Source organism: Corvus hawaiiensis, chromosome 11 (assembly GCF_020740725.1).
Source record: "Corvus hawaiiensis isolate bCorHaw1 chromosome 11, bCorHaw1.pri.cur, whole genome shotgun sequence".
Classification (NCBI taxonomy): domain Eukaryota; kingdom Metazoa; phylum Chordata; class Aves; order Passeriformes; family Corvidae; genus Corvus; species Corvus hawaiiensis.
Window position 1 is genome coordinate 17,726,537 of NC_063223.1, and position 24,465 is coordinate 17,751,001.

The following is a 24,465-nucleotide window of genomic DNA, read 5'->3' on the forward strand; positions in this document are numbered from 1 at the left end:
GCAGGCGCGGTGGGGCTGCGCAGGCGCGGGGAGGGACCGGGAGCCGGCACCCAGCGGCTCTAGGCTGTTGAGGGGTGGTGTGAGGGGCTGGAGGCGTCCTGAGGGTATGGAGAGACCTCCGGGGGTCGTGAGGGGCTGGAGGCGTTCCGAGGATAGGGAGAGAACCCTGGGGGTCATGAGGGACTGGAGGAGTTCCGAGGACAGGGAGAAAGTCCCGGGGGTCGTGAGGGGCTGGAGTGGGTGTGGACGCCTTGGGGGAATGGAGGCGCTGGGAGGGTGTGGGGGCGGCTGAGCTGCTCCCGCGGTGCTGTGAGGGCACGGAGGGGGCTTGGGTAGCTGCCGGGGGTCTGTGAGGGGAAGGGGGCAGCCGGCTCTGAGCGGGGGCTGTGTGGGCATGGTCCGCACGGGAAGCGCTGCTCTGGGTTTCCCCGGAGCCCCAGGCTGTGCAGTGCTTGCTTCCCAGAAGTTTTGGAGTCCCTTGCCTCCAGGACAGGAGATTGGGGGTCACGCCAGCGCGCCTGTTCGTGGGAAGAGGCGAGCTCTGAGTCAGCTGCGTGGGGGAAATCCAGCGCTGCTCGGACGCGTCTGGTGTCATCTTCCTAAATGCACCTCTGACTCCCTGCAGAGCTCCTGCCCGGGGGCTCAGGAGGTGGTGGTGGGATCCTGAACTCCTCTCACTTTTCCTACAGCTGATATGAATCTAACAGCTTCTCTGTCGGTGATGCTCAGACTTCCACCATTGCGTTTTTGCCAGGTTTTGAAGGAAAGAACAACAGCAAGAAGTAAAATGGAACCCTTCACCCTCTGGTTTGCAATGGACATTAAAGCTTATTTGCTGAAAAGAGTATTTTGGGGTGTGGGGGGGGGGGGGGTGGTAATGGTAAAAGGAGTTCTCCTAATGTGTGTGGCCATTCAAACCACGGTAGCGCGACTTCCTGTAAGCACTGACTGCTCAAGTATGGAAAGAATGGAGAAGGAAAAATGACAACACATTTTTTCCCTCATCTTGTGAAACAATTTCACGGAAGGCAGGATTTGGGTAGAGAGCCAAGAGCCGTTTTGGGCACTTTGGGGTAGAAGTGGGTTTTGTAACAGGTGTGGAGCTTGGAGGAGAGCTTTTGTAAAGGTCGCTGTTACTTGACTGTTGCTTTGCATGAAGTCACATTGTGTAGTTACTAGAAGGTGCTCATGTAGAGTGATTAGAGAAATACAAAGCCTGTGTAGGACTGTGGCTGCTGAACACAAGTTTGGCTGTAAAAAACACTTCTAAAATTATTGGTTAGCATTTAGTTGCTGCAAATTAATCTTTAGACAAATCCTCTTTCAGAGGGCAGGGGGACAAACCAGAAAGGTATTTGCTTGACCCTCCTGTATTCAGCACTGACTTGCTTTGAGGATGCTGCATGCAGTATGTAAACTTCAGGATCTGAGTAAGTTGATCAGAAGGAAAGCCTTATAGGCAAATGTCAGATTTGGTGTCAGCTCCAGTGTGTTACTAAGCTCTGAGGTAGGAAATGGGACAGAGTTCTGCCCTCATGTACTACTTACAAAACCCTGAAGAAGTTAGCTGGAGCTTTACAAGGCAGGGTGTGGGATCTGGGTTTTAGTAGGCTTTAGTAGGTGTGTTTTAAGCACAGTTCACTTCTTGCTTATTAGAAATTGAACACAGTATCATGTAAGAAATCTCAGTGCTAAGATCTTAACTCAGTATTTGTCAGTGTAATGCATCATTAGCATCATTAAACCAGGTACATGTAGTTTTAATTTGTTCTGTAGATAAATGATTAAAGTAGGGCAGTGGTATTTGACCTCAGCCTCTATAGCAGTTAAGATAGCAGGAATCCTGGTCATTTGGTAATACCAGGATAGTGTTTCGAATTATTTTCCCCCACAACTGGGTTTTGGCTAGTGTTACATACCTCAAGTATTTATCAAAATAATAGTTAATTAGTACTTGAAGTTTAAAGACACCTGATCTGTGTTTCAGATTACTGCTGTGCCTGTTCCCTGGAACATCAGCATTTGACTCCCTACCCTGAAGTTTTGTATCACATCAGTTACTCTAAAAATTGAGGGAGCATCACAGCATTCTAACGTGGATACCTGACAAGTGTCCTTAGAGCACAGTTAATGTGTCTGGGCCTAAGGGACCACTCCAGTGCTCCTGGGGTTAATTGCAGTTTTAGCAACAGAAATCAAGTCCCATATGCTTGATTTATAGTATGTTGAGAGTATTTTTCTTTCTCCTCCTATTTTTGCCTTATTAATTGTCCATGATACTTAGCCCGGAGTGAACATGTGTTTTGTTGTAAGAGACACCAGAGAAAGGTGTTGTGCAAATGAGCACAAATGTGCTGCAAGAGGCTGCAGAGCTCGTCTGCCTGGACACCTGCCACAGCAGGTTAGATCCCTCAGAAATCTCATAATCCTTCTTTATCCTGGTAATCTGAACAGCAGCATCTTGCCATTTTGTAGGGCTGAGGGATTGAAGTACAGGAGTCTGCTTGGTTGCTGGAATTCAGAGACTATGGGTTTGTATTCAGAAGCGCATGTGAAGCCTGAAGAGCATCTGCTTTTTACACAAACATCATTCAAGGCTGGCAGCTGAGACATGGTGACCTTGGCTATGATCTGGAGATCTCTGAATGGAGCAGAACTCTCCGCTTTCCTGTCAGACTCCCCTCCAATCTGTGCTGTTAATCAAACACTGCAATAACACTTCTTTTAAAGCTTGGTTTGGGTGAATTTGTTTAACCTTGTGCATGACAGGAATTGCGCAGAGCAACAGAACGACATTAACTTGACCCTCATCTTGTAGGGCTGCTGAAGGAACGTGTCCTTGTCAGTGCACAGAGCTGGCTGTGAGCCCTGGGAGCAACAGAGCAGGGAAAAGTCGGGAAAGGGTGTCTTTGTCAACTGCTCTGCCCGTGCCCTCCCTTGGGAAATGCTGCCAGAGCTTACGTGTTGAAGGTGAAGTAAATACTAATAAAGCTGCCGTTAATTAAAATTTCTTAGGGCTTCAGTGGATTAATTAAACGGTGTTTAAGGATGTTAATTGTGGCAATGTATTACTGCCATCCTACAGGGCTCAGGAGAAACTGATGTGAGGTGCCACACAAATGCTTTTTGCCACAGTGCAGGAGGAGGACAGTGCAGCAGGGCCAGTGGCCGTTCCGGAGGGAACAGGAAGCCCATCCTGAGAGAAAAAGCAGGCTTAGACTGGAGAGAGGCAGCAGGTGCACAGGGCAGGGGAGAAGGAATGGCTGCTTGAGAGTACGGAAGGGGCAGAGTAACATGGAATAAAGGAGGAAAAGGGTTTAAGCACAGGGGATAGCACTGGTGTGAGAACAAATTCAGCTGGCCCTGACAAAATTTAGGTCAGAAAGTGGGTAGTTCCTTGGTGTACCTGTGTATTGGAGCAGCCTTTGGAGCTGGTCCCTGAGACCAGATGGATTCAGCAGAGGAAGCTCAATCTGCCTGAAAGGCCTGTGTGTTGCAGTGGCAGAGGAAGAGAAGGGAAGACTCTCCGCTATCCTGAGAGCCTCTGCTGATTTTAGTTTGCTAAAGCCCATTCTGTTCTGATGATTCGTCAGTTTCTTAGCTAAGTAAAGGTTAATGGAAAACAAGGTTAAATTCCAGCAGTTTGGGAGGTGGGTGAGAAGCCACAGAATGTGCTTTCCATATAGAAATTAAAATGGGGAAAAATTCCCTGCCACAAGATCAAGTTGATGTCTGCTGATGTCAATGAAGAGTTGCTGGTGAAGATGCTCTCTTTCTGTGTTATTGGTTTACCATGCAGGGTCAAGTGTAAGTTACCTTGAATATTTCCATCCCTCTTCTTTCAAGCCCAATATTCCTGGAAACAGAACTTGATTCACAGGTTTGTAGCATTCATCTGCCCTTGCATTTGTCTGCAGGTAGCTCCTTTCATAGGATTTTCATGAATTTCATGCTTTGAAGAAAGCATTTAGACACTCAGCAGAAAAGCAAGGGTCAGAGCCCCTCTGCATTCGGCCCGTTCAAATGAAAGCCTATAACAACGCCATAATTAGCAACATCTAATCCCTTTTGCCCACTTCTGAAGTCAGGGCTGTGCATATTCCTAATTTTTTCCCATCCAGTCAGTGTCAGAGAGGGCAAGACAGAAAAACAATTCCCCCTCCCCACACACAAACCCCTGTCTATATTGAGACCTGAATTTTCCAAGGGAGTGGGTGTGATCCTGACATCTGGATTTAGTCCAGACTCAGATTCCAGGCTTAGATCTGGGAACTTCCACCTCCGGTCCTGAGACCAGCAGTTCTTAGAGAAGATTTAGTTTATTTACCTTTTAAGGCAAAATTGGAGGCTTGTGATAGCAGCTGCATAGTGACAGTTCTTCCCATGCTCAATTTCTTTAACATGTTTCCTGATTTAGAGCCAGTGTCTTCTTTACATGACAGAACAGGAAATCTCATTTCTTTCTAGGACCCTCTAAGAAGCAGAGAATTTGAGCAAGCTGGAGGAGCTGCTGGATGCTGAGGCTCGTGTTGCAGAGTGACTGAGCAGCAGCCCTGTCTCACTGACATGGGCTACATGGATCCGTACCCATCTCGTACAAACAAGTGTGAGTTGTTGTGTTCCCTACTGTAACGGATCTCTTAAAATTCATGGACTGTGGGTGGGCTCTCACAAGGCTGTTGAGTCAGGACACTTCTCCTGTCTGCCAGGCCCCAGGAGCTGCCCACTGATGCAGAGGAGTTTGGTTTCCTGACAAAGTCCCATCACAGGGGCATGAGTCAGGCTCATGAGTCCGGACAGCAGAAGCTGTTGCCACCCTCATACAAGGTACCTTGCTGTCCCACTGAAGGGCACCACCCCACAGTGCTGCTGCAGTCTATAGCCCAGCTGACTGACACATCCAGCAGTGGCTTATCCTAAGTCCAGAATATCTCCTTGATGTCTCTCCAGTTGCTTCAGATGTGGAAAATCACACAATAGTATTTTTTTCCATCTTGCATTGTTGAGTTTGTCTTGCTTTGTGCAGCACACAGCAGGAAATGATACACTAATCCTTCCAGCTACTGTGAGCTTTGCTGCACTTGCCATGACTTGCCTCCACACCCTCATTTCCTCCTCTCTCACACAGTTTTCCTCCTTCTCTTAGAAAGAACCAGTGGACCCCAACCAGTATATTTTTAGTTATGGTTATTGAAGTTATTCAGCCTGTCATTTTTCTTGCATATCTCAGCCCTCATTTCTCCTCATTAGGTACTCAGGTAGAGACAGCACCTTCTACATTCAGTTTAGGAGCTTGAAGTCTACTCAACAGAGAGCAGAAATACCTTAGAAAATGTGAATTCGAGTGCTTCTTGTATTGAAGGTGTGAGAGGGTGGAGAAAAGACTTAGCTCTTTAGTCAGAGCTCTCTATAGCAATCTGGAACTGGGGTTTCCAGAAAGGATTTATGTAGGTAGTCTGCTCCTCTCTGTATAGGAAGGACAGCTGTCAGAAGAGAGAAGTTTGTGTCTCCTCTTTGAATTTAAATGCTTTAGGTTCATAAAGATGCTCAAGGCATGCTCATGCAGTAAAGCATCTTCGCTACACCAGGTATCTCTAGTGAGAGCCCCTAGTGCTGCTCATACTGTGGGCTTTGGCAGGAAGGTGGAAGTCAAAGCAGAAGGGGGATTTTCCAAGTCCTTGAAAACAAGAAACCAACCTACAGCAGTGAAAAATGCTGTGCTGGAGCCTATGGGCTCTCTCCCTTAAAGCAATGTCAATGTGAGGAGTTTTCTGTCAGGCAGAAGATTGCTAGAAATCAAGGAGCATACCTTGTTCTCTCCCTCTTGTCCTCTAAAAATGTGCTGGGTTTGGCTGGGGTAGAGTTAGTTTTCTTTAGAGCAGTTTATATAGTCTGTGCTTTGGGTTTCTGATGAAAACAGCAATGATAACAGAGGGATGTTTTAGTCATTGCTGGACAGTGCTTGTGCAGTGTCAAGGGCTTTTCTGTCTCTTACACTGCCCTGCCAGCAAGTAGGCTGGGGGTGCACAAGAAATTGGAAGGGAACAACCCCAATTGAGCAGAGGGATATTCCACACCATATGACATCAAACTCAGCAGTTAAACTGGGAGGGTGGAGGTTGGCTGGGGCTGTCATAGCTCAGGGACTGGCAAGACATCAGTCAGTTGGTGGTAAGCAATTGTTTTCTTTTGCATCATTTGTTTTCTCTCTGTTGCTTTTGTCCTCTTTTTTAGTTATTGAACTGACTTTATCTCAACTCACAAGATTTTACACTTTCACCCTTCTGATTAGCTCCCCCGTCTGACAAAAAGGGGTGACTGAGGAGGGGCTGTGTGGGGATTTGGTGTTTACTGGGGTTAAATCACAACCAAAAATCCTGTCTCTGACTTGTCTACCTGTCCCATGGGCCTGCCATGGACACCTGAGAAGGCAGTAGCATAATAAAAGTGCCCTCACTTCTCCCCAGTCACTGCAGGCTCAGTTTGATACAGTAAGTTAAATCCTTTGTATAAATGGATGTTGTTTTGTTTGTCAAAATGAAGATTCCCTCACTAGGCAGTTTTTAATCAGTACTATTCCCTGCAGCCTGTAGCAGGTGTAGCAATACAAGTAAGATTGCCTTTTCAGCCTGGGAGAAGGGATAAAGGCATCCAGTGAAGTCCTAATAGTCATAGTACACCTACTAGTAAGGCTCGTTGTTGTGGTTTGTTTCAGCAAAGGCTTGTTCTTCTTTTATACATCTGGTAATGTAATTTCTTCTGCAAAGATCAGTGAAATTCAGTGAAGTAAGGAGTAGCATTTCAGAATGAAATCCTGCTGATGACATGAGAAGGGGGAAAAATCCTGCTCCTGACTAGAGCCAAGCTGGGTGTTTCTGTGTAGGTGTTATCCCATGAATGAGTACCCAGTGAGGCAACAGAACTCTCTTACCTGGGTGGCTTTCCTCCTTTTCCAGTTATTCCATAGCATTAGATATTGCTGGTTGTGAGACAGTTTTAAGAACTATCTTGGAGAAAGCAAGCAGTAACAGAGTAAAATGTAAAGCAGTTTTGATTGTTTTATCAGTGGCCAGGGAAACTTTATAGTTTTATAATTAGTTGTTATAGTTAATACTAGACGCTATAGTTGTACAGTCAGAATTAGCTCCTTGAAGGAAGTAATCCAAAGGGTTGAGATGAAGTGGCCAAGCAGTAGAGCAGAAAGGTGCCTCACATTTAAGTAGAGGTGTTCCAGACATGAAAATAGTGTGGTGACAGGGGATATAAAACCTCACAGAGCCAAACCCTCTCCTGTGAGTGGAAGAGTCTGTGTAATACCACAGCCTGTGCGCATACCAGAAAGGTGGAAGGATGAGCTTACAGCCTTCTTGGGGTCCAACTCCAAACGCTTCCACCTCCCAGTGTGCATTCTGCCCAGGGGGTTTGCTGTGCTGTTTTGCAATAGCTCTTGTTGCTTAACCTGTGAGGCGCAAGACATACTATTCCTCCTTGTGCACTGAAGATTACAGATAAAGCTAGAGGGCAGTGATAAGGTATTAAAATGAGAAGAGTGTCAGCTCTAGGGAAGAAGGGGCCTTGTGCTGAAATATTAAGGGAGGAAATTAGCACATCGTATCTCCAAATCTGAACTTGAAAGCTGCAGATCAGAGAAACGCTGTGACTTATTGAGATTATTGGAGTATACAAGGCTTCCATTCCTTGTTTGCTTTTGTAGTGAACTCTCCCAAAAGCTGCCAAGTGCTCTGTGTGCACTGTCTTACAAACAGCCTCAGTCATGCAAAGCTCTGGGCTCTACTTCCAAGGCTCCTGGGCCACTCTGCCTGCCAAGCAGCACAGGCAGTACCAGGAGGAGTGCGAGTGAGGATGCCAGGACAGCTGGACTGGGAGATTTCTTGGGGTACTGTGACCTTGCTGGCAGCCTTGTATGCGTTGGTTTATTAGACCTGATGGTTTTGCAGCTGCTTTGAACGTCATTCTAGCTGAGATCTATGGGACTAGAGGCCTCAAAGGAGTGAGCTGTCTCTGGCTTGGTGTGCTGAGCAAACCTAGTTGTGTCGTGTTGGCTTGGGGTGATGGTAATGGTGGGAAAATATGTTGCTCTTGTGTCTCTAGGAGATGTGGTAAAGAACTCAGAGCTTTTAAGTTCTTCTTTTCAGGAATCTTTCTGCTGAATCAGGGGAGATGCATGTGCTCTCTCTTGGAAATGCATCTTGTCCCAGCCCTGGGCAAAGAAGATCAAAACTGATTCTAGGGAATGTCCTAGAAAGAGGTGGAAGTGCAAACGTTACGTAACACAAAAAAAAGGTTGAGAGGGATCAGCTGAGACATTAAGACTGAAATGGCAAAAATACAAACCTGAGGTTAAGTCATTCTCTATACTTCTGTGCCTGGTTTCTCATGTCACACTGACTGTAAGAGCAGACCAAGGGAGAGTGGAGGGTTTTTGCTGGCTTAGCACTAGTGATGGACCATGTGATTAACCTGTGTGCTGTGGTTTTATAGAGAGCTCTGATAATCTTATGGAGCTTTTATATACATTAGATAATCTAGTCTCTTCAGACTTGCAGCCCAAAAATTCCTGCAGACATCCCACAAGCTTTTAGGAAAACTGGAGTGTAGTTGTGATGATTTAGTTTTGTACTTCCTTATCTTTTTTTTAAAGACCTCTAGTCTTGAGAAGTGTCTGCTTCAAAGTTTAACTTAAAAAAGCAATTCAGAATTCATGTTCTCAAAAAGATGCATTGTGTTTTCACTGTGAAATTTAGTAATGCATTAATTAATACAAACTAAAAATAATTCGCTGTTACTCCAGGTGGCCTGTTATGAGACACCCCCTCTAGGCACTGGTAAGGATGACTGATCACACAGGGAGGAAGTACTGAGCCCTGTGAGTGAGATGTGGTGGCTCTGTGTGGAGAGGGAACTCGGGGCAAAGCATAACTGGCTCTCCAGCCATCAGTAGCACCAGCAAACTTTCCAATTAGCTCCACTGCACAAGGCTCTTGCTGGCAGTGCCTGAACTGTTTCCCCAAAAGCCCTGATGGCAGTTTGTATTTCTGTTCTTTGGCACTTTGAAGTCTGCCAGTACAGCACAGGTAATGTATTACTGCGGTGTTAAACAAGTAGAGGGGTGGTTGGTTTGCAATGTTTTTCCACAGCCCATTCACTACTTAAAGGTTAATTCTTCTGCCTCTGATGGAGTGTGTTGAGCAATATCTGTGTCCAGGTGGGTGTGAGGTAGGGGTTTTTTGCCAAGCTGAATTTTGTGAGGCAACAATATCTTGGAAGAAGTAATTTTGGGGAGAGATGCCATGCTGGGCAATGCACACTTACTAGGCCAGGCTCTGATATGGAGCAGTTGTTCATCCTCTCCAACCTGCAGCAGGAATGAGCCACTGTAGTGGAGGGTGGAGTGCCTGAGAAGAGGACAGCCACCATTTCAACCACAAAACAGGAGCCAACAACTCTAACAAGTGAAGATGTGCAAACCGTCTGGATCGTTGTGCTCTCTAGTGCTGAAATCAGGGTTTGTGTAGCACCTGGCCTTGCACTTTGATTGGAAGAGGGAGAGACGAGGCTGGTGCTTGGCACAGCAAACAGCTGTGCTGTTGTTTGGGGGGTGAGTGATGGGGTCAGGCTCTGAGTTTACTTGTGAGCCTTTGAGACCATGGATTGCTCTGTGAGGCCTGTGCTCTCTGTACTTCTGTCTTGGAAAGGTGCTAATCTTTCCTGCATTTATTTCAGCTTTGTTCCCAAAACTGCCTGTCTCCTCCACAGTAAAAACCCTGTCAGGGTTATTTACCATGAAGAACAATGAGATTTTGAGCAAGTAATTGAAATTTAAAGCTCTAATTACAAGAGCAAATAAACTAGAGATGCTTCCTAAGCTCATATTTTAATTGGAAGAAGTGGTTTCAGTGCATCCTTCCCAAAGTCCTGGCTCTGTCTCTTGGGTTTGATAGCCAGTGACCCAGTTTTCATGGAGTGATCTCACGGTAGTGCAGTCCCTCACCCAGCTGCACTTGGATGAGGGAGAACAGTGCATGTCTACAGTGATGGTGCATATACTGTGAATTTGATTGCTCTGCTTTTCAAAGTTTCCTTGGGTAAAAATACTGTTTTATATTTACTTGTCAGCATTTCTCCTTTCTACTTGCCCTGGTTTAATTGTGTCTGTTCCCTGGTGTGCTGTCAGTTGTGCATGTTGGGGAATACAATGCCTTTGGGGGTGGCAGTGAGTAAAGTGACACCTTAATAAGGGTCCTTGTAGACATGGCTTTAATACTAAGCTGTCCCCATCTCCCAACAGTTGTCAGTGTGGGGCTTATTAGTCACCCATCTCTCCTTTGAAACAACTATTTTTAATGCTCCTGCTCTGTGCTGAGTCCTCAGAAGCCCTGTTAGGTGTTGCTGGTTTTGCTGACAGTGGCTGCTTTCTAATTGCTCAGGTAGCAGCAGCAGGCCTTGAAAACTCAATCAGCATTATCTTGGCTTATCTCGCTGTCACCAGTGGATTTAAGCAGATCAAGACATTTATATGGATCATGTGTAGAAGCAAAACACAACCAGCTGTAGAGGCCAGGGCAGATGACATTTACCTAGACTGCTGTCCCAAGTGCCAGCCGTCCATGCCCTCGCCCTCAGTCAGTCTCTGCTCCCTGCTGGCAGATGGGCTCTCCACTGTCATGGTCAGGGCCAGCCCTTTCTGCCAAGTGAACAACCTGGCTTTGCCAGCATGTGACCTCTGCTAGCACCAGCTGCAGTGTCAGGCCCTTTTCTCCACTGGCCTTGATGCCCCTTTGCAGCTCCCAGGGCTGTGACTGCCTCTGTGCCAGCTGAGGCAGCGCAAGCAGAGAAGCTGGTACCTCTTAGCTCCTCCCAGAGGAATGGTGGGAAGAAGTGGCTTGGGATAGCACACCCCATCCAGTGCAGGGACACACAGGGGAGAAAAGCAGGGCTGCAGGTGAAGCACAGCCCAGGGAGCCAGGGTTCAGCTGTCCATCAGGATTTGGTACAGCTCCTCTGCTGAAGCCTCATGTCTGCCTGCCCTGGTCCGTTTTCAATCTCTCTCCTGTGTCATGGATTATGTCAGTGTGGTTTGGGCAGGGGCTTGTGAACAGGCTCTGGGCTGCTGTGGCTTCCTCAGGGGAGATGAGGAGAGCCTGGTGTCTCTGCTGGCTAAAAGCTTGGCAGGGAGCAGGCTGGACAAAGTAGCTGCTGCTTGGTTGGGGCCTGGCATTACCCCGGCCTGCTTCTGTGCTTAATGAGCCACCTTATCAGTCATGTTCCCTATGGCAGATGGGGTCTCTTCAGGATTAATTAAGGATCATAACTGTGACCTAGTTACCAGACTTGCATTATTGTCACTGGAACTCTCTGAGCCATCAGGCTGTTTGAGAGAGCTTCTTACCCTGTCCTGCTCTGGTTACTTGCTCTGTGTATCCTTCTGGGACGGCCTCTGAGCCCCAGGCAGGATCACATTACATTAATTTCTCTAATTGATCCCTGCTGTACCTGGGTAGGTAACTCGCTGCTTCCTGCTTGCAGTGCATATCTAATCCCTACAGTTGGTGTGGGGATTAGATATGCTGACACACACCTTTCCCAGGGTTGTCTCCTGTTTGGGAGCGGGGAGAGATCAGCTGCAAGATGAGGGAGGATGGTGCTGGAGACAACATCCTGAGACATTCCAGTTCCATGCTGCCATACCTGAAACCATATGGATACTGAAAGGTTATCCTGGGGCCTCTCTTCTCTTGGCTACTCAAATCTTTCTCATTTGTAGTTTGTGCTTTATTGTAGCAAGCCTTTAGGGATGCTCCCCATAAAGAAGCAGCAATGATGACTAGAGCATGAGAAGCAAATTGAGTTCAAGCTCTTCTAACCCTGCTTTTCACCTGCCAGATTTTCAGGTAGAGCAGTGTTCCAGCTGGCAATGTCTCAGTCCTGTATACCTGTGCTCTGCAGACCTGCTACAGCCCAATCCTTCCTTCAGCTGGGGAGAGGTTTGCACCACAGGGATCTTCTTGCTCTCTTCCTCCCTCCGGTTGCTGCTCATTTGGTGAGCGTTTGCCTTGCCCACTGGATTGAGTCCCACGCAGCCAGGCCATTGCATGAGCTCCCAGCCTCGTGCACAGGGACTGCACACGGCCTGTGTACTGTTCAGGTGAGGAAGGTTTGTGTTCCCGAAGCTCCCCTCAGCCCCCCATGCAGCTTTACCACCCTGATGTTCTGCTCAGGGTCTGACCCTATCCCCAGTGGGATCTCAGCAGCTCCTGCTGGTTTTGGATAGAGGACCATGAAGGAGGCTGTGGAGTAGGACCCCAGGGAAGCAGCACTTTGTCCTCAGAAGCCTCCGTGGAGGGGGAGCTGCCTGGCTTTCCTCCTCTGCCTTGAAAAACATCTCTCGTGTTCCAGTGACCTGCTTATTATGTAGGTCAGCATCAACCGGAAAAGAAAAACAACTTGAAAAGTAGGAGAAATCTAGCATGAATCCTCCATGGAGCAGTTCTTTCTGCAAAAGCAAGGAAAGATTTCCTGGGGGAAGCAGCAGGCAGCATGGCCTGTTCTTCCACCCCCCCTGGGCAGAGCAGCTGGAGAGGGGAAGCTCTGTGGCTGTAGGGATGTGTGATACCCTGAAAGCAAGCACAGTGTGCTCTGTGATGGGGGAAACAGTGCATTGAGGTAGGCAACAGGAACTTGAGTGGTTGGGGGTTGTTTGTCCTTTACTGACTTTCTTGGGCTTGGTTTTGGTAAAGAGGAGGAGGTTTCTGCTGGTCTTAACCTTGGTCATGTGTGTGCACAGCAGAGAGTGGTGCCGTGTTGCTGGAGGAGCAGTCCCTGCTGGGAGACAGCTGTCCCACCGGGGTGAAAAGGGGACACAGAGCAAGCAAATGCCTTTGGATACCAAAAGTAAAACTGGGACCTCAACCAAAGTTCATCTCAGTGTTGTGCCGGTGCCATTACCCTGGGGCTGCTCCACTGTGCTTGTAGCAGAGCTGACACCTTGTGATACCCACTGAGAAAAGAGAAAGCCCTTAGCATAAACTCCTGACTGTAACCTAAGCAAGGGACAAGTTGCTCTGTGCACAAAAGGTCTGGTGAGGTCCAACTTCACTCGTTCTTTCCTCTTATGCAGTAAATCTTAATATCCCTCACTATGCTCGCTTCTCTCCCAAATCACCTACTAAATATCAGCTTGGTGGGAGACACCCTGTGCCTTGGCTAATTCTCACTTGAGAAAGTGTGTGTGTGTTTGTGCTTGCTGGCCAGCCAGCAGGCAGGTGAGAGCTGCAGCTCTTGGCAGGAGCAGGAATGTAGCTCCCCTCTCTCCCTGCTCACTAAGGCATTTCTCTTTCCCTTCAAAACATGTAGAAACACCATGTTTTTGAGACAGCCAGGCTTGACAGGAGAAGCTAAAATCACTCAAAGGCTTCACTCATAATCAAGGTGAGGCAACACAATCTCGTAATTGTAAAATGAGATTTCAGTATGCTGCATTTTTGGTGATGAAAAGGTGTATGTGGAGGTGGGTTGTGCAGTGAGCAGAGGGCTCTGTCTGCATGTGCCTTGCTGGATCCCCTCCCCATTCACCTAGCCTAAAGCGGAGCGTTTGAAGCCTCTCCAGCTGCAGGAGGCTCCTGTGCTTGAAGGTGCAGTGACTTTTGCCCAGATTACAGGTTCTTGCAGAGCTGCTCACTCTGTTTCAGATACAGGCTCCTGCAGCCTTTGCTCCTTGCTTTGTACCAGCATCTGCTGTGCTGGCTTGATAAAGCATATTGGCCTGGGACTGGACTGTCCTTCCTCTTCAGTGTCTTGATCTTGGTGGTTTCTATTTAATATTTGAAGAGCTCTCTGCAGATCCCAGCTCTCCCACTCTCTAACCCAAGGGTAGGCAGTCCTTGTCTCATCACACCACGGTAGTCTGGAGCAGTCAATGCAGGAAGCAATACAGCAATGAAATTTTGAACAGAACGACATCTTTTCACCTGCAGTAACAGGACATCTCCTGTGCTTTGTGAAAGCACATGGAACAGAGCACTAAGGAAGCAGGCAGCAGGCATGTGTCTTAGCTGGAGGCACTGCCATGTGATCTGCCAGTGTACTGCACACAGCTTGGAAGTCTCAGTCAAGATATAGGATTAGGGTACATTCCTAGCACAAGATTTTCTGAGTTAGCAGGGGATGGGTGCCCTGAGGCTGGGATTGTCACACTGGCTTGGTGGGTCCTTGCACAATGAGGCTGCTGTGTGCTGGAGACAGCAGAGTGCTGGAGCTGTCATGTACTTGTGGTGAGAGTGTTGAGGATGGCTTGTTATCTGTGCTTGGAGGAAGGGTTTGATTAGAAACTGTCTCATAAATGTGTGGTTATTGAATGAGTTGCTCCTTTAGTATGCATGAGCCATCTCCACATACATGACAAGTGCATCTGTCCTGGGCAGGCAGCTGCTCTAAAGGAAAGCAGATGAGCTTTCCTCATCACAAGCTTTTCCTCATCAAACTTTTTCTAAATTGCTCCCTGCATGGAGCAATTCTACAACAATATTAAACACAGCAGCAGGGGTGAGTCAAGCAGATCTTGTCGAGGCTGCCCTATTTTTTCTCGTTTTGGTTTTATTATAAATTTAATTTACTGTGCCGCAGGGAACAGTGCTGTTCTCAGCATGATTGGTGGCAACAAATAACCACCCAGGAAAAATATGTATTGTGTGGTAGCTGGGAAGAACCTCCTGTTCCCAACATCTCCAGCCTATCTTGGGCTTGTTGCCATGAAATTGTGGAACTTAACTAAAGGATGATTGGGCTGTGAGAAAATCCTTTTAGCCACTGGTTAACTAAGTTGACTTGTGTGTGTCTCATTGTCTTTAGAAGTTGGTGAGACCATAAATTTAGCAAGATGGAGGGTCCAGCTCAGGTTCTTAAATGGGAAGCAAGGCAACCTGGTGTTGGAATGAAGAGTGATGCTTTCCTGAGGGAATCTTGGGTGTTACCGTCCAGACATAAACCAGTCCTGAGATGCTGGAGGCCAGATCAGGACCTGTGCAGGCAGTCTGAGGTTCTTGCACCTCTTTGGGAATTGTGTGGTGTTGGTCTGGATAAGAGATGAGGTTAGGTGGTCCTTGGACTTGACCCCTAGGCATGGAGGCCTTGACAGCACTCTGCCTGGTCTGGGGCTCTGCACAGCTTTCTGTTGCAAGAGCACGTCTCCCATTTGCTCAACTTTGCTTTGCTAATATCAAGATAAGTCTTGATATTGTTCAATGTAGGTTTTTGCCCAAACCAGGAGCAACAGTTTAACGGTTATTAGCCTCAGATCTTGTCAAACTTGTGGGCAGTGGGTGAGCTGTACTGGAACATGGAAGGTCTTTAAAGTAAACACCAGCCTGAGTCTTGAATAATGATTTGGGCTGCTAGCAAGTAGTTGCGCCCCCAGTTACTTGTCTTGCAAGCTTCAGTTATCCTATGAATGAAACAACTTTTAATTTGAATTAATCTCAAAATAAAGGGTGCTTGAAGAAATAAATCACCCTTGGCTATTTGTGTTGCAGTGGGCTCTGCAAGCTGGGGTTGTTCTTTCCTGCACACCCCCAGCCTGCCAGTGCTCAGGTCTTGGCTTCCACCTTTGGGGTGGTGCAGTGGCCCCAATACAGACCTGGCCTGCCCCGGGCAAGAGTGAGTGAGGAGCACAGCTGGGCCCTGCTGGGCAAGCAAAGAAGGATTTGGAGATGACTGTGGACCTCTGGATGCAGGTTGAGGCAGGATGAGGTCACTGGAACCTCAATGTGGTGGTCATAGCATGCCTCTGCTCTTGCTGCAGCCTGCAAAGTAGGCCCTTGCAGGCCCTGTCTCTGTCCCTGCACAGCCTTGCCCAGACGCTGCTGGGTAAAGCAGGCAGGACACCCTCCCTAGGAGGTGGTTTAATTACAACCAGACAAAGCCTTAAGGATCACAGCCTCCACGTAAGCCTCTGACGTCTCTGGTTGCTCAGCCCAGTGGAGTGGGACCATGCAGGGAACTGGTTTCACAGCTCTCTTGTGCTGGGTGAGATCGTGCTGGGGGGACAAGAAAATAGCCCAGTGTCCCAGCATGAATCAGCCATCCATTTATGTCCAGCTTCTTCAGCAGTACCAGGCAGTCCTGCACGGTGATGGGCTGCAAGGATAAAGGACCGACTCTCCTCTTGTGACAGGAGCGTTTATGCCAGGCAGTTGTGGCTGGCTACTGTTGGTGATAGGAGAAGGAGACTCGGACTGAAGAGCTTCCCTACACTCTGAGTATTCAGGGCTGAAGATCCAGTCACTAGATCATGGCTGTTCAAGTGCTTTGGTTTGGAGGTTCAGGCTACATCTCTAAGAATTGAGGAGATGAGCCTACAAACAAGAATTTTCTGATTCGGTGCCTTTTCAGATTTGGTTTTGCAATTCTCTTGTGTTTTAAAGGATTTTTGCTAGGCTATGGATATGATTTGCTATTGGCTTCCTTTTCCATTTGTTTAAGCTGAACCGCATGAGAGCACACAGTTGTGCTGTGTTTGTGCTGACTGCCTGCCAGCAGCTTTGATCATGGTGGCCACGCTTCAGTTCAGTGAAAATCTCAAAGAACAGTCAAGCTTTTAAAGGTTCCTCAGGGATCTCTGAAACCACAAAGCCAGCGGATGGAGACCTTGCAATCCACTGACCAAGAAACAGGCTGTAGCAAACTTGAACCGTGGCAGCCATGAGGAAAAAAATCAAACCAGAAACTAATTATCCAAACACTAAATCCATGAGGAACCTGGCTTCCTTAGGTCTGCTGTTGATGGAACTCTTTGCACGGCAGAGGAAACAGAGTTGCTCACCAAGTAGAAACTAAATGAGTGGAAAAAAATTTCTGGATTGCCTGCAGCTATTTGCCAGTAGTGTAAGGCAGGGAAAGGTTAAACATTAAATTCTATCTATCTCTTCTCTACTTTTTTCACTTGCCCAGTGCTAATTCAGTGTAGCAATCTGGAGGGTAGATGGCACATGCAGGGCTGGGGGGAGAGGTGCTTTTGGGTAAGGATATAGCGTGAATGTCCACCTTTGGGGGATATCCTGCCAGGCCAGGGCCGCTGTTGCCAGTTAGGCCAAATGTCACTGAGCTGTCGGAGCGAGGGTTTGGCCTTGGCAGCCAGGGTTGCTGCCACTGTGGAGTTACCCTGCTGCAGCCATTCTGCACTGTGTGTCTGGACAGACGAGAAGGTGATGACTTAACCTGTGCTATAACCCCTGCCCTGGGTTTCTCCAAGCCTGTCACTTGTGAATCACCATTTGTTTATTTACAAAGTGCACTCAAATGACATCAATGCAGAGCCAGGCTGTTACAGACACTGCTGTTTGGACATCAGGCTGTGTTTGCAGAGCAGAGGGCAAAGCAGTTGCAAAATCTGTGTGAGTAGTCACCCATTCCTACGAAAACCATAGAGATATCTCAGGTTGTCTGCTTGACCAATTGCTTGAGCCCAAAGACCTGACTCTCTACCTGCTTTTACTATGTAGAGGGTTTGATTTTCCCGCTGCAGAGGTGTTTTACCATGTCTGGGCTTTGTATCATCTTTCTACCTCCCTTACTGCATAAAAGCATTAGGTCAAAAGCTGTAAGAGCACCACATGCATACAGCTGCATTTCACTTGGGAAGGACAGGGGTTGCATAAAAGATATGTTCAACTTAAAACAATTTAATGTGGTTACTCATGATTTTATTTTTTAATGCTAAAGCTTCCTCTTCACAGTCTAAGCCCAGAACCTCGTTGCGAGTGCTGGTGTCACCAGCACAGCAGAGACCACAGCTCAGCTCAAGGGCAGCATTTGGTACCACACTGAACAAGAGCTTATGGTGGGGTTGGAACCTTTACCTTATAATCATGACGTCTGGAGGTGAGATGAGGGTACCTCTTTATAGTAGCAAGGAATTGTTTCTGTAACATATATGCAAGAAACATATATTTAGCAGTATGAGTAAAATGATGCTTTTGCTGTTTGGTTGAAGTTGTAAGATCAAGGCAGCCCACTCCAGATGTGTGGCAGAAAATCCACTCTAGCATAGTCCTCAGCTAAGAAAACAGGCCACAGACAGGTACTAGTTGTTTGGCCTAGCTTAAGAGAGCTGGGAGTCTTTGTTTATAATTAGAGTAAATAAGCCATGATGGAAAATTGTCGTCCTCCTGTTCTTTGGGTCATTTTTATCCATGACACCAATGATTGCAACACCAGTGTGATTAATCCCATGCATGGGATTTATCTAAGATGTCTTTTCATGCGAGGTTAGATCATTTGCTTGCACGGTGTTGTAATACTTTGCACACAAGAAGCGGAGCAGCCCTGTGTCTGCCCTCTTTGGGGATGGTGGCCTGTCTTTTCAGGCTCACAAGAGACAGAAGGAGGAACTGAACGCTTTGAGAAGACACTGAAAAACGAGCCTGTGAAATCCCACACTGCCAAGCAAGGCTTTGTTTTGCACAAACAACACTGAGCCTTGAATACTTCAGTCTTGGCTGACTGTATGTGACAAGTGAGTCAGAGCAAATGTCCATCCAGCTAGCAGCAGACTCTGAACGAAGATGCTGTTGTGCACTGTGCTCCTGGCAATCCCCTGAGCCAGAGGATATAGACCAGGAATTTAAAAAAATAAGTGTTAAGCATTAAAAGAATAAAAGTTCTGGTGAACTCATTCTTCCTTGATGAACTTTTATGAACTTGCTTAGTTTAGATCTGAAACATGGCAATGAGTTAAACAGTTCTGTGTCATTTGGAAATGAACTTCCTCAAAAGAAAAGAGTATGTTTTTGTTCAATGTCAGCTGCACTTTCCTGCCCTCTAAACTCTAGAATAGCATACCACACTGTCCTAAAACTTGCTGGTCTTTAAACTTACGGTTTGAAAGCCATACGGTTTTGCTTTGGCTGAGTATCCTGTAATGTCAACAGTTTGCATTTCTGACATCTTTTGTCATGGTGTAAGTATTTATGGCAACCATGTTGTGCTAGAGAGATTTTTCCCTGAAGGTCAGGATAGTTGCAGATGAAATAGCCGATCCCTTCCTCTGCTGGTCCTTGACCGTACCTCTGCAATTTCTAATAAATGTTTGCTGATTAGAATAATCACCTTTGGGGCAATTTGACAGAACTAAATGCTCCCAGCCCTAATTGTTCAATAAGTTGATTTAGCAAGTGACGTCCTTCCCCTTTGCCTTATAGTTAGGACCTTTTTGGTGCTCCTAGGTTTGCAATGAGGACCACTCTGCTTAACTAGGAAAACAAAACTGGATGTTCTTAACATGAAGTTCTCCTACCCCCTGAAACTGGACACCATCCCTCTTCAGATTAACACCAAATACTGAAAGATACATAATAAAAATAACAGGAGTTAGAAACAACTGGCCTGGCACCTCAGCTCTAATTATAACAGCGTTCAGCCAGTGCATGTACTTGGCAGAGGTACTGGCTTCTGTGATCAGATCAGCCAGCTTGAACCAGTGCTTGGGCATTCTCCAGGTTTAGCGTAGCACTTTCCTGGGCAGGAAATATCTTTCTTGTGCTAGTTCCCTGGGGAAGTCCCTCACACAGAACAAGTTTCAGTAGATCACTTCCTCATTCTGCTCCTCAGCTTCTACTTGGCACAGGCTAAAAGTTGCCAGGAGCTTGACAACTGGGCAGTAGCCATACAGCCCTTGAAGTGGAGCCAGCACAAATGCAGCTATGGCAGAGGCTGTGAGGTCTGCTCCCACCAGCTGAGGGTCTGGTCCTTTTGTGCTGCAGCAGTTATTCAAGGGACCAAGCCACCCCTGAGGAGCAGCTGAGTGTGATATTCCCCCTGTTCTCCTCCTGGCTGCTTGGAGCATCCTGAAGCCCAGCAGGTATTTTCCATTCAGCTGTGGTAGCAGGCTGTAAATAGATAAATATCTACATATTCAGCTGGCTGAGCAGGAGGGTTTGTGCGTGTTTTTGTTTAGGCTGGTCTGGACTTTGTCATGTTTTGCCGCCCTTCCCAGATGCTTCCTTCTGCACTTAATAAAGTGGGGCATGGCATCACTTTTGGTTTTGTCTTTGGAAGAGTAAACAAAACAGAGGAGCAAAAGCCGGCTACTTAAAACATATTGCTCTGCTGTGACTGGGGAAAATCTCTCCTTCAGATACAGGCATGCACTGTTTGCATTGCTCATCCTCCTGGCAGGGGTTATGGGCTTTGTCTGCCTCACTTGGTTCAAGCCTACCCTTTCTGATCTTTCTATTTTTGAAATGCCTGAGATGCTGTCCCTTCCTCCCATGGATAGTGGTTCCAGCTGCTTCCCAGATCTCCAGGAGATGATGAAAAAAGAACTCATCAGTGGTCAAGGTATGGTGCTAGACAAGAATGTGCTTGGTCTTGCCAGCACTTGGTTTATCTATCAGACACATTGTAGGCCTGGCATTGAGCTGAAAGGTGGAGGCAGAGGAATGTGTCTGCTCTCCAAGAGGGAGTAAACCTGACGAAGACATGCAGAGCTGGGTGACTTGCAGTGGGAAATAAATTCTTCTGAGAAGGCCTGAGGTGTTGCAGGAGACTCCTACACCTACAGGCTTTTCCTATACCTCAGGATAACTCAAAGCAGCACATCCCAAACTCCCTGCAGCTGTAGCACCTCCCTTTTTGTTTTTGACTTGTCCATCTTCCTGTGACAACCAGCACCTTTCTTCCCCTTTCTACTTTTTTCTACAGGAAAAAAACTGCAACAAGTCACTTCCTGAAGGCTGAGTTGGGAGAGGTGGTGCTGTGATCACTGGGTGCTGGCTCTTCACCCCAGAGGGTTTGCCCTGCTGCCAACAATTGCATGTTGATGTTCCTTGTCTTCTGTGAATGTATGGTGAGCTTTCCCCTTGGAGTAAGCCTAAATTGCTGAGGACTTTCTGGAGATAAAGCTGAAGTCAAAAGCTGAATAGGGGCACTTTTTAAACGTCAGAACATGTTAGGAACTGGCTTGTTGAATCTGTGTTTTGAATGAAGGATTCACATCCATTTGCAAAAGACTGGAGCTAGACAGTGAAATATCCTCTGCTCTTCCCATTTCCCAGCTCTTAATACAGTATTAAAGCTCTGTTGCAGCAGTTTGAAGGATTCACACCTAAATATAAACCATTCTACAGAGGAAATATAGTCATGTTTATACCTTTCCCTTGTGCTGCTGGTGACTCTCCCTCTGTTGACAAGCTCTTCATTCATTGGCATGACCATGACAAGCCTGCTTTTAGCACTCTTTCCAAACTTAGCCGGTGCATAGAACAGATTGTTAGAGAACAGCAACCTGGCAGTGCTAACAAGGTGAGCTCAGGGGTTGTTCTGGGCTCTCAGCCGTCTGCTGCGTCTCTGTCACCTCAGAAATAGCCTCCTCTCTCACAGAGACCACAGAATGCTGCAGCCAAACTGCCTCACACTGGGCTGCAAGAGAGAGGCGAGCAGCGGCTCAGAACTGGGTGCCAAGACAGGTTGTTTGCATTGATTCTGTCGGCATGAAGTGTTTACTCGACACAAAGGCTTGCTGCAATGTGTTTCAACAAGGAAAACACTTTCCCCTTGCTTGGCAGAACTTTTCATAGCCCATTGAAAGGCTAGTTTGTTACCAGGGAGCTTGTAAGGTGTTTCTCCAGTGAATCACAGACGGTGCAGACTGTCAGGGTGTATCTGCAGGTGTCAGAGGGGTGCAGCTGGAAAGGTTTCCAAACGGGGCACTGGCATGTCCCAGGCTGCAGCTGTCCCTGCTGCTCTTTGGGGAACCACTCCTGGGTGCAGCTGAACGCAGCCCAGGCCTCTCCTTGCCCACAGCAGTTCAGGACAGCTCTGTGGACTTGCTCAGGTGAAAACCCACGGCTGGTTATCACTTCACAAAACCTTATTGTAACATCTGAGCCAGCCCAAGCTTGAGGTTTCAAACTCCCCTAACTGTCCTCTTCAATACCCAGGTTTGGCTTTTGGCTAAGACTAAAGTCTCAGTTCTCGTGTATTTTTGGTTTTCAGGCTTGAACTGGTTACGACTAACTCTCCTCCTCTGCACTTTCTAGCTTCTGTGATTCTCTTATAGCCTCAACTTTGAGATGGACCATCCTCAGGTGTTGGAAGGCTACAAGCCAAGAGTGGGCCACAAAAGAAGAGCCCCAGCTGCATTGTGCCTAGATGAGGAGCTGGAGGAAAGCTGCCCCTCAGGAAGCTGCCAAGATCTTTCGCCTGTCCAGGGAACTGCTGCTGACATGGAGGAGGAGGTGTTCACACCAGCTTCTGCACAGGACACACAGGTGTCTGCTCACAGAAAGCCTGTACTTGACATGGTAATGCAGCTAATCCCTAACATGTGTCCCTGCATATGCAGACCCTGTACACCTTGACACACAGCTGCTCCCACACTTCCCAGCCACGCTGGAGAATGTCTGGAATGCCTCATCTCTGTCACCACCACCCAGCAGCCAGGCCCTGGCTGGCCTCCACCTTTGGCAAAAGGGCTGGGCTTTCCCACCTTCCCCCTGTGCAGTCTAGTGCAGTCCCTTGGACTGGTCCCCTCAGCTGGCCTCTCTCCCTGATATCCACAAGGACATTCTGCAGGTGTCAGAGGGGCTCAGCTGGAAAGCTTCCCAAACAGGGCCCTGGAATGCCCCAAGGCTGCAGCCATCCCTGCTCCTCCCTGGGGAACCACTCCTGGGTGCAGCCAGACATGGCCCAGGCCTCTCTTTGCTCACAGCCCTTCAGGACAGCTGTGTGGGCACTGCTGGGCCCTGGACTCCCACTGCTGGTGGCTCTGGGAGGGAGAAGCAACAAGTTCCCTTCAGCAGTTTTTCCTCGGGCTGCTCCCCCTGCCAGGGCACCACTGCCAACTATCACGGAGATGTCACCTGCGATGTCCCCACAGCACCGGCACCACAGTGCCATGGCAGAACATTTATTGGAACCCACAGTCAGCCATGGCCAGTTGTCTTTTGCCCATTGACTGGGAGAACGAGGTATGGCTGTGCAGGGTGCTGGCCAATGAGGGAAGCTTCAGTCCACCTGTGAGAATAGAAAAGCAAGCTGATTCCCACAGAACCACCACCCCTTTCTGCTCCAGATGCACTGGGGCAGTGGGCTGACATGGCTTCTCCTGGCCTTCCAGGACAGGGGGAAATTGTGCCCTGTAGCACTGCCATACAAGCGATGGAGGAGGAGAGGGATGTCCAGCCTGGCAGTGACAGACACAAGACCAAACGAGCTCCTTCTGTTTCCAGTGAGAGCACAGGCAAAGACAATCGATTCTTGCCCCTTTGCTTTCCACAGAAGCTTTGGAAAATGCTGGAAAGTGACCAGTTTCAGTCCATTTGGTGGAGTGAGGGTGGAAAATGTGTGGCCATCAACAAAGATCTCTTCAAAGTGGAGGTGCTGGGCAGGGGAGTTCATCAGCGGGTTTTTAACACACAGCACATCAGGAGTGTTATTCGCCAGCTGAACCTCTATGGATTCACCAAAGTGCAGCGGGATATCCAAAGATCTGCCTCCCTGCCCGAATTCCTATCAGAGGAAGCAGCAGCTTCTGCTCACAGCCAGGTACAGCAGCTGTTCTGCACAGCAACCAACACTTGTGATAGTCTGGGGGGGGGGGAGAGGGACCTTCACAGCAAATAAGGCCTTGCCATAGAGGAGATGGGGATGGGAGCAAGTGGCTTTCATTTCCTTTTCAGGCTGTGCTGAGGCAGGTTTGAGTGAGTCTTTCTGACTAGTAGAAATGCTGATAGGATACATTTTGGTGTGATCTGCTGAGTTTGAACCCATTAAAGTGACAGACAGATTCAGTGTAATCTGATTTCTCTGAATGTCTTTGCTCCATCTCCTACCAAATCTGAAACCTTCCTGTGGCGCCTGCCCCATGCCAAGCAGATGCATCCAAGGATCATGGGATCACCTGCCTGCTCACATCTGCCTTGAAGCTGCAGAGAAATAGTGATATTTAGCTTTTGAAAGTAGTTGTTCTGCCTTGCCCCCCAGGACAGCAAATCCTCAGTTGTGGTGATGGCTGAACACAATGGTCACATAATGCTTTAGGTTCCATACAGCCCTCAGAGTCCTTTTCCTTAACCATGCTCCTCTTTTGAAATTCAGAGTCCTAGTTCTTGTAGCTTGGGTTTTTCCAGTCTTGGAATAGTAGCAACTAACTCTTCTCCTTGTTCTAGATCCTCTACTACTATAACCCCAGCTTCAACAGAGCATATCCCTGGCTGCTGGGAACATGTAAGAGGAGAGCTGCCCTCAAACAGAGAGCCCTGGATGCAGCAGGGTTGGATGAAAGGCCCCTCTAGAAGCCTAGATGGTCAGACATGCAGGTGTCTGCTGAAGCCCATCCATCTCCACCAGCAGCTGCTCCCATGCTTCCAGAGCCTCCTGGAGCACAGTATGGATATAAAGTCTAATAGACACAGCCTAATAGAGGTGATAATAAACTGTTTGAACAGTAAA

General features: G+C 47.7%; 1 protein-coding gene across 11 annotated transcripts; it reads left to right on the plus strand.

Moving 5' to 3' along the window:
• Positions 1 to 5: 5 nt before the first annotated feature.
• LOC125331618 (heat shock transcription factor, Y-linked-like) lies at positions 6 to 24,465 on the plus strand. Of its 11 annotated transcripts, none has more exons than XR_007206137.1 (6): positions 6 to 104; positions 690 to 2,970; positions 4,468 to 4,606; positions 20,716 to 20,860; positions 22,053 to 22,316; positions 23,293 to 23,374. XR_007206137.1 is itself a non-coding variant. In XM_048315842.1 (5 exons), the coding sequence occupies exons 3-5, from the start codon at positions 22,086 to 22,088 to the stop codon at positions 24,306 to 24,308; spliced, it is 624 nt and encodes a 207-aa protein (XP_048171799.1). In that variant the 5' UTR covers positions 19,529 to 19,873; positions 20,716 to 20,860; positions 22,053 to 22,085; the 3' UTR covers positions 24,309 to 24,465. The 11 variants fall into 11 exon arrangements, 2 of the variants coding, with proteins under 2 accessions (XP_048171799.1, XP_048171800.1); XR_007206145.1 differs by having other exon boundaries at positions 41 to 104; positions 2,819 to 2,970; XR_007206142.1 differs by lacking the exon at positions 6 to 104 and having other exon boundaries at positions 367 to 807; positions 2,819 to 2,970.

What these genes read in the sequence shown, in the direction of transcription:
- LOC125331618 (XM_048315842.1), top strand. Translation starts at nt 22,086, where the DNA reads ATGGACCATCCTCAGGTGTTGGAAGGCTACAAGCCAAGAGTGGGCCAC. An exon ending in GAAAGCCTGTACTTGACATG is followed by an intron (nt 22,317 to 23,292) that starts GTAATGCAGCTA and finishes TGCTTTCCACAG; the next exon opens with AAGCTTTGGAAAATGCTGGA. An exon ending in CAGCTTCTGCTCACAGCCAG is followed by an intron (nt 23,560 to 24,182) that starts GTACAGCAGCTG and finishes TCCTTGTTCTAG; the next exon opens with ATCCTCTACTACTATAACCC.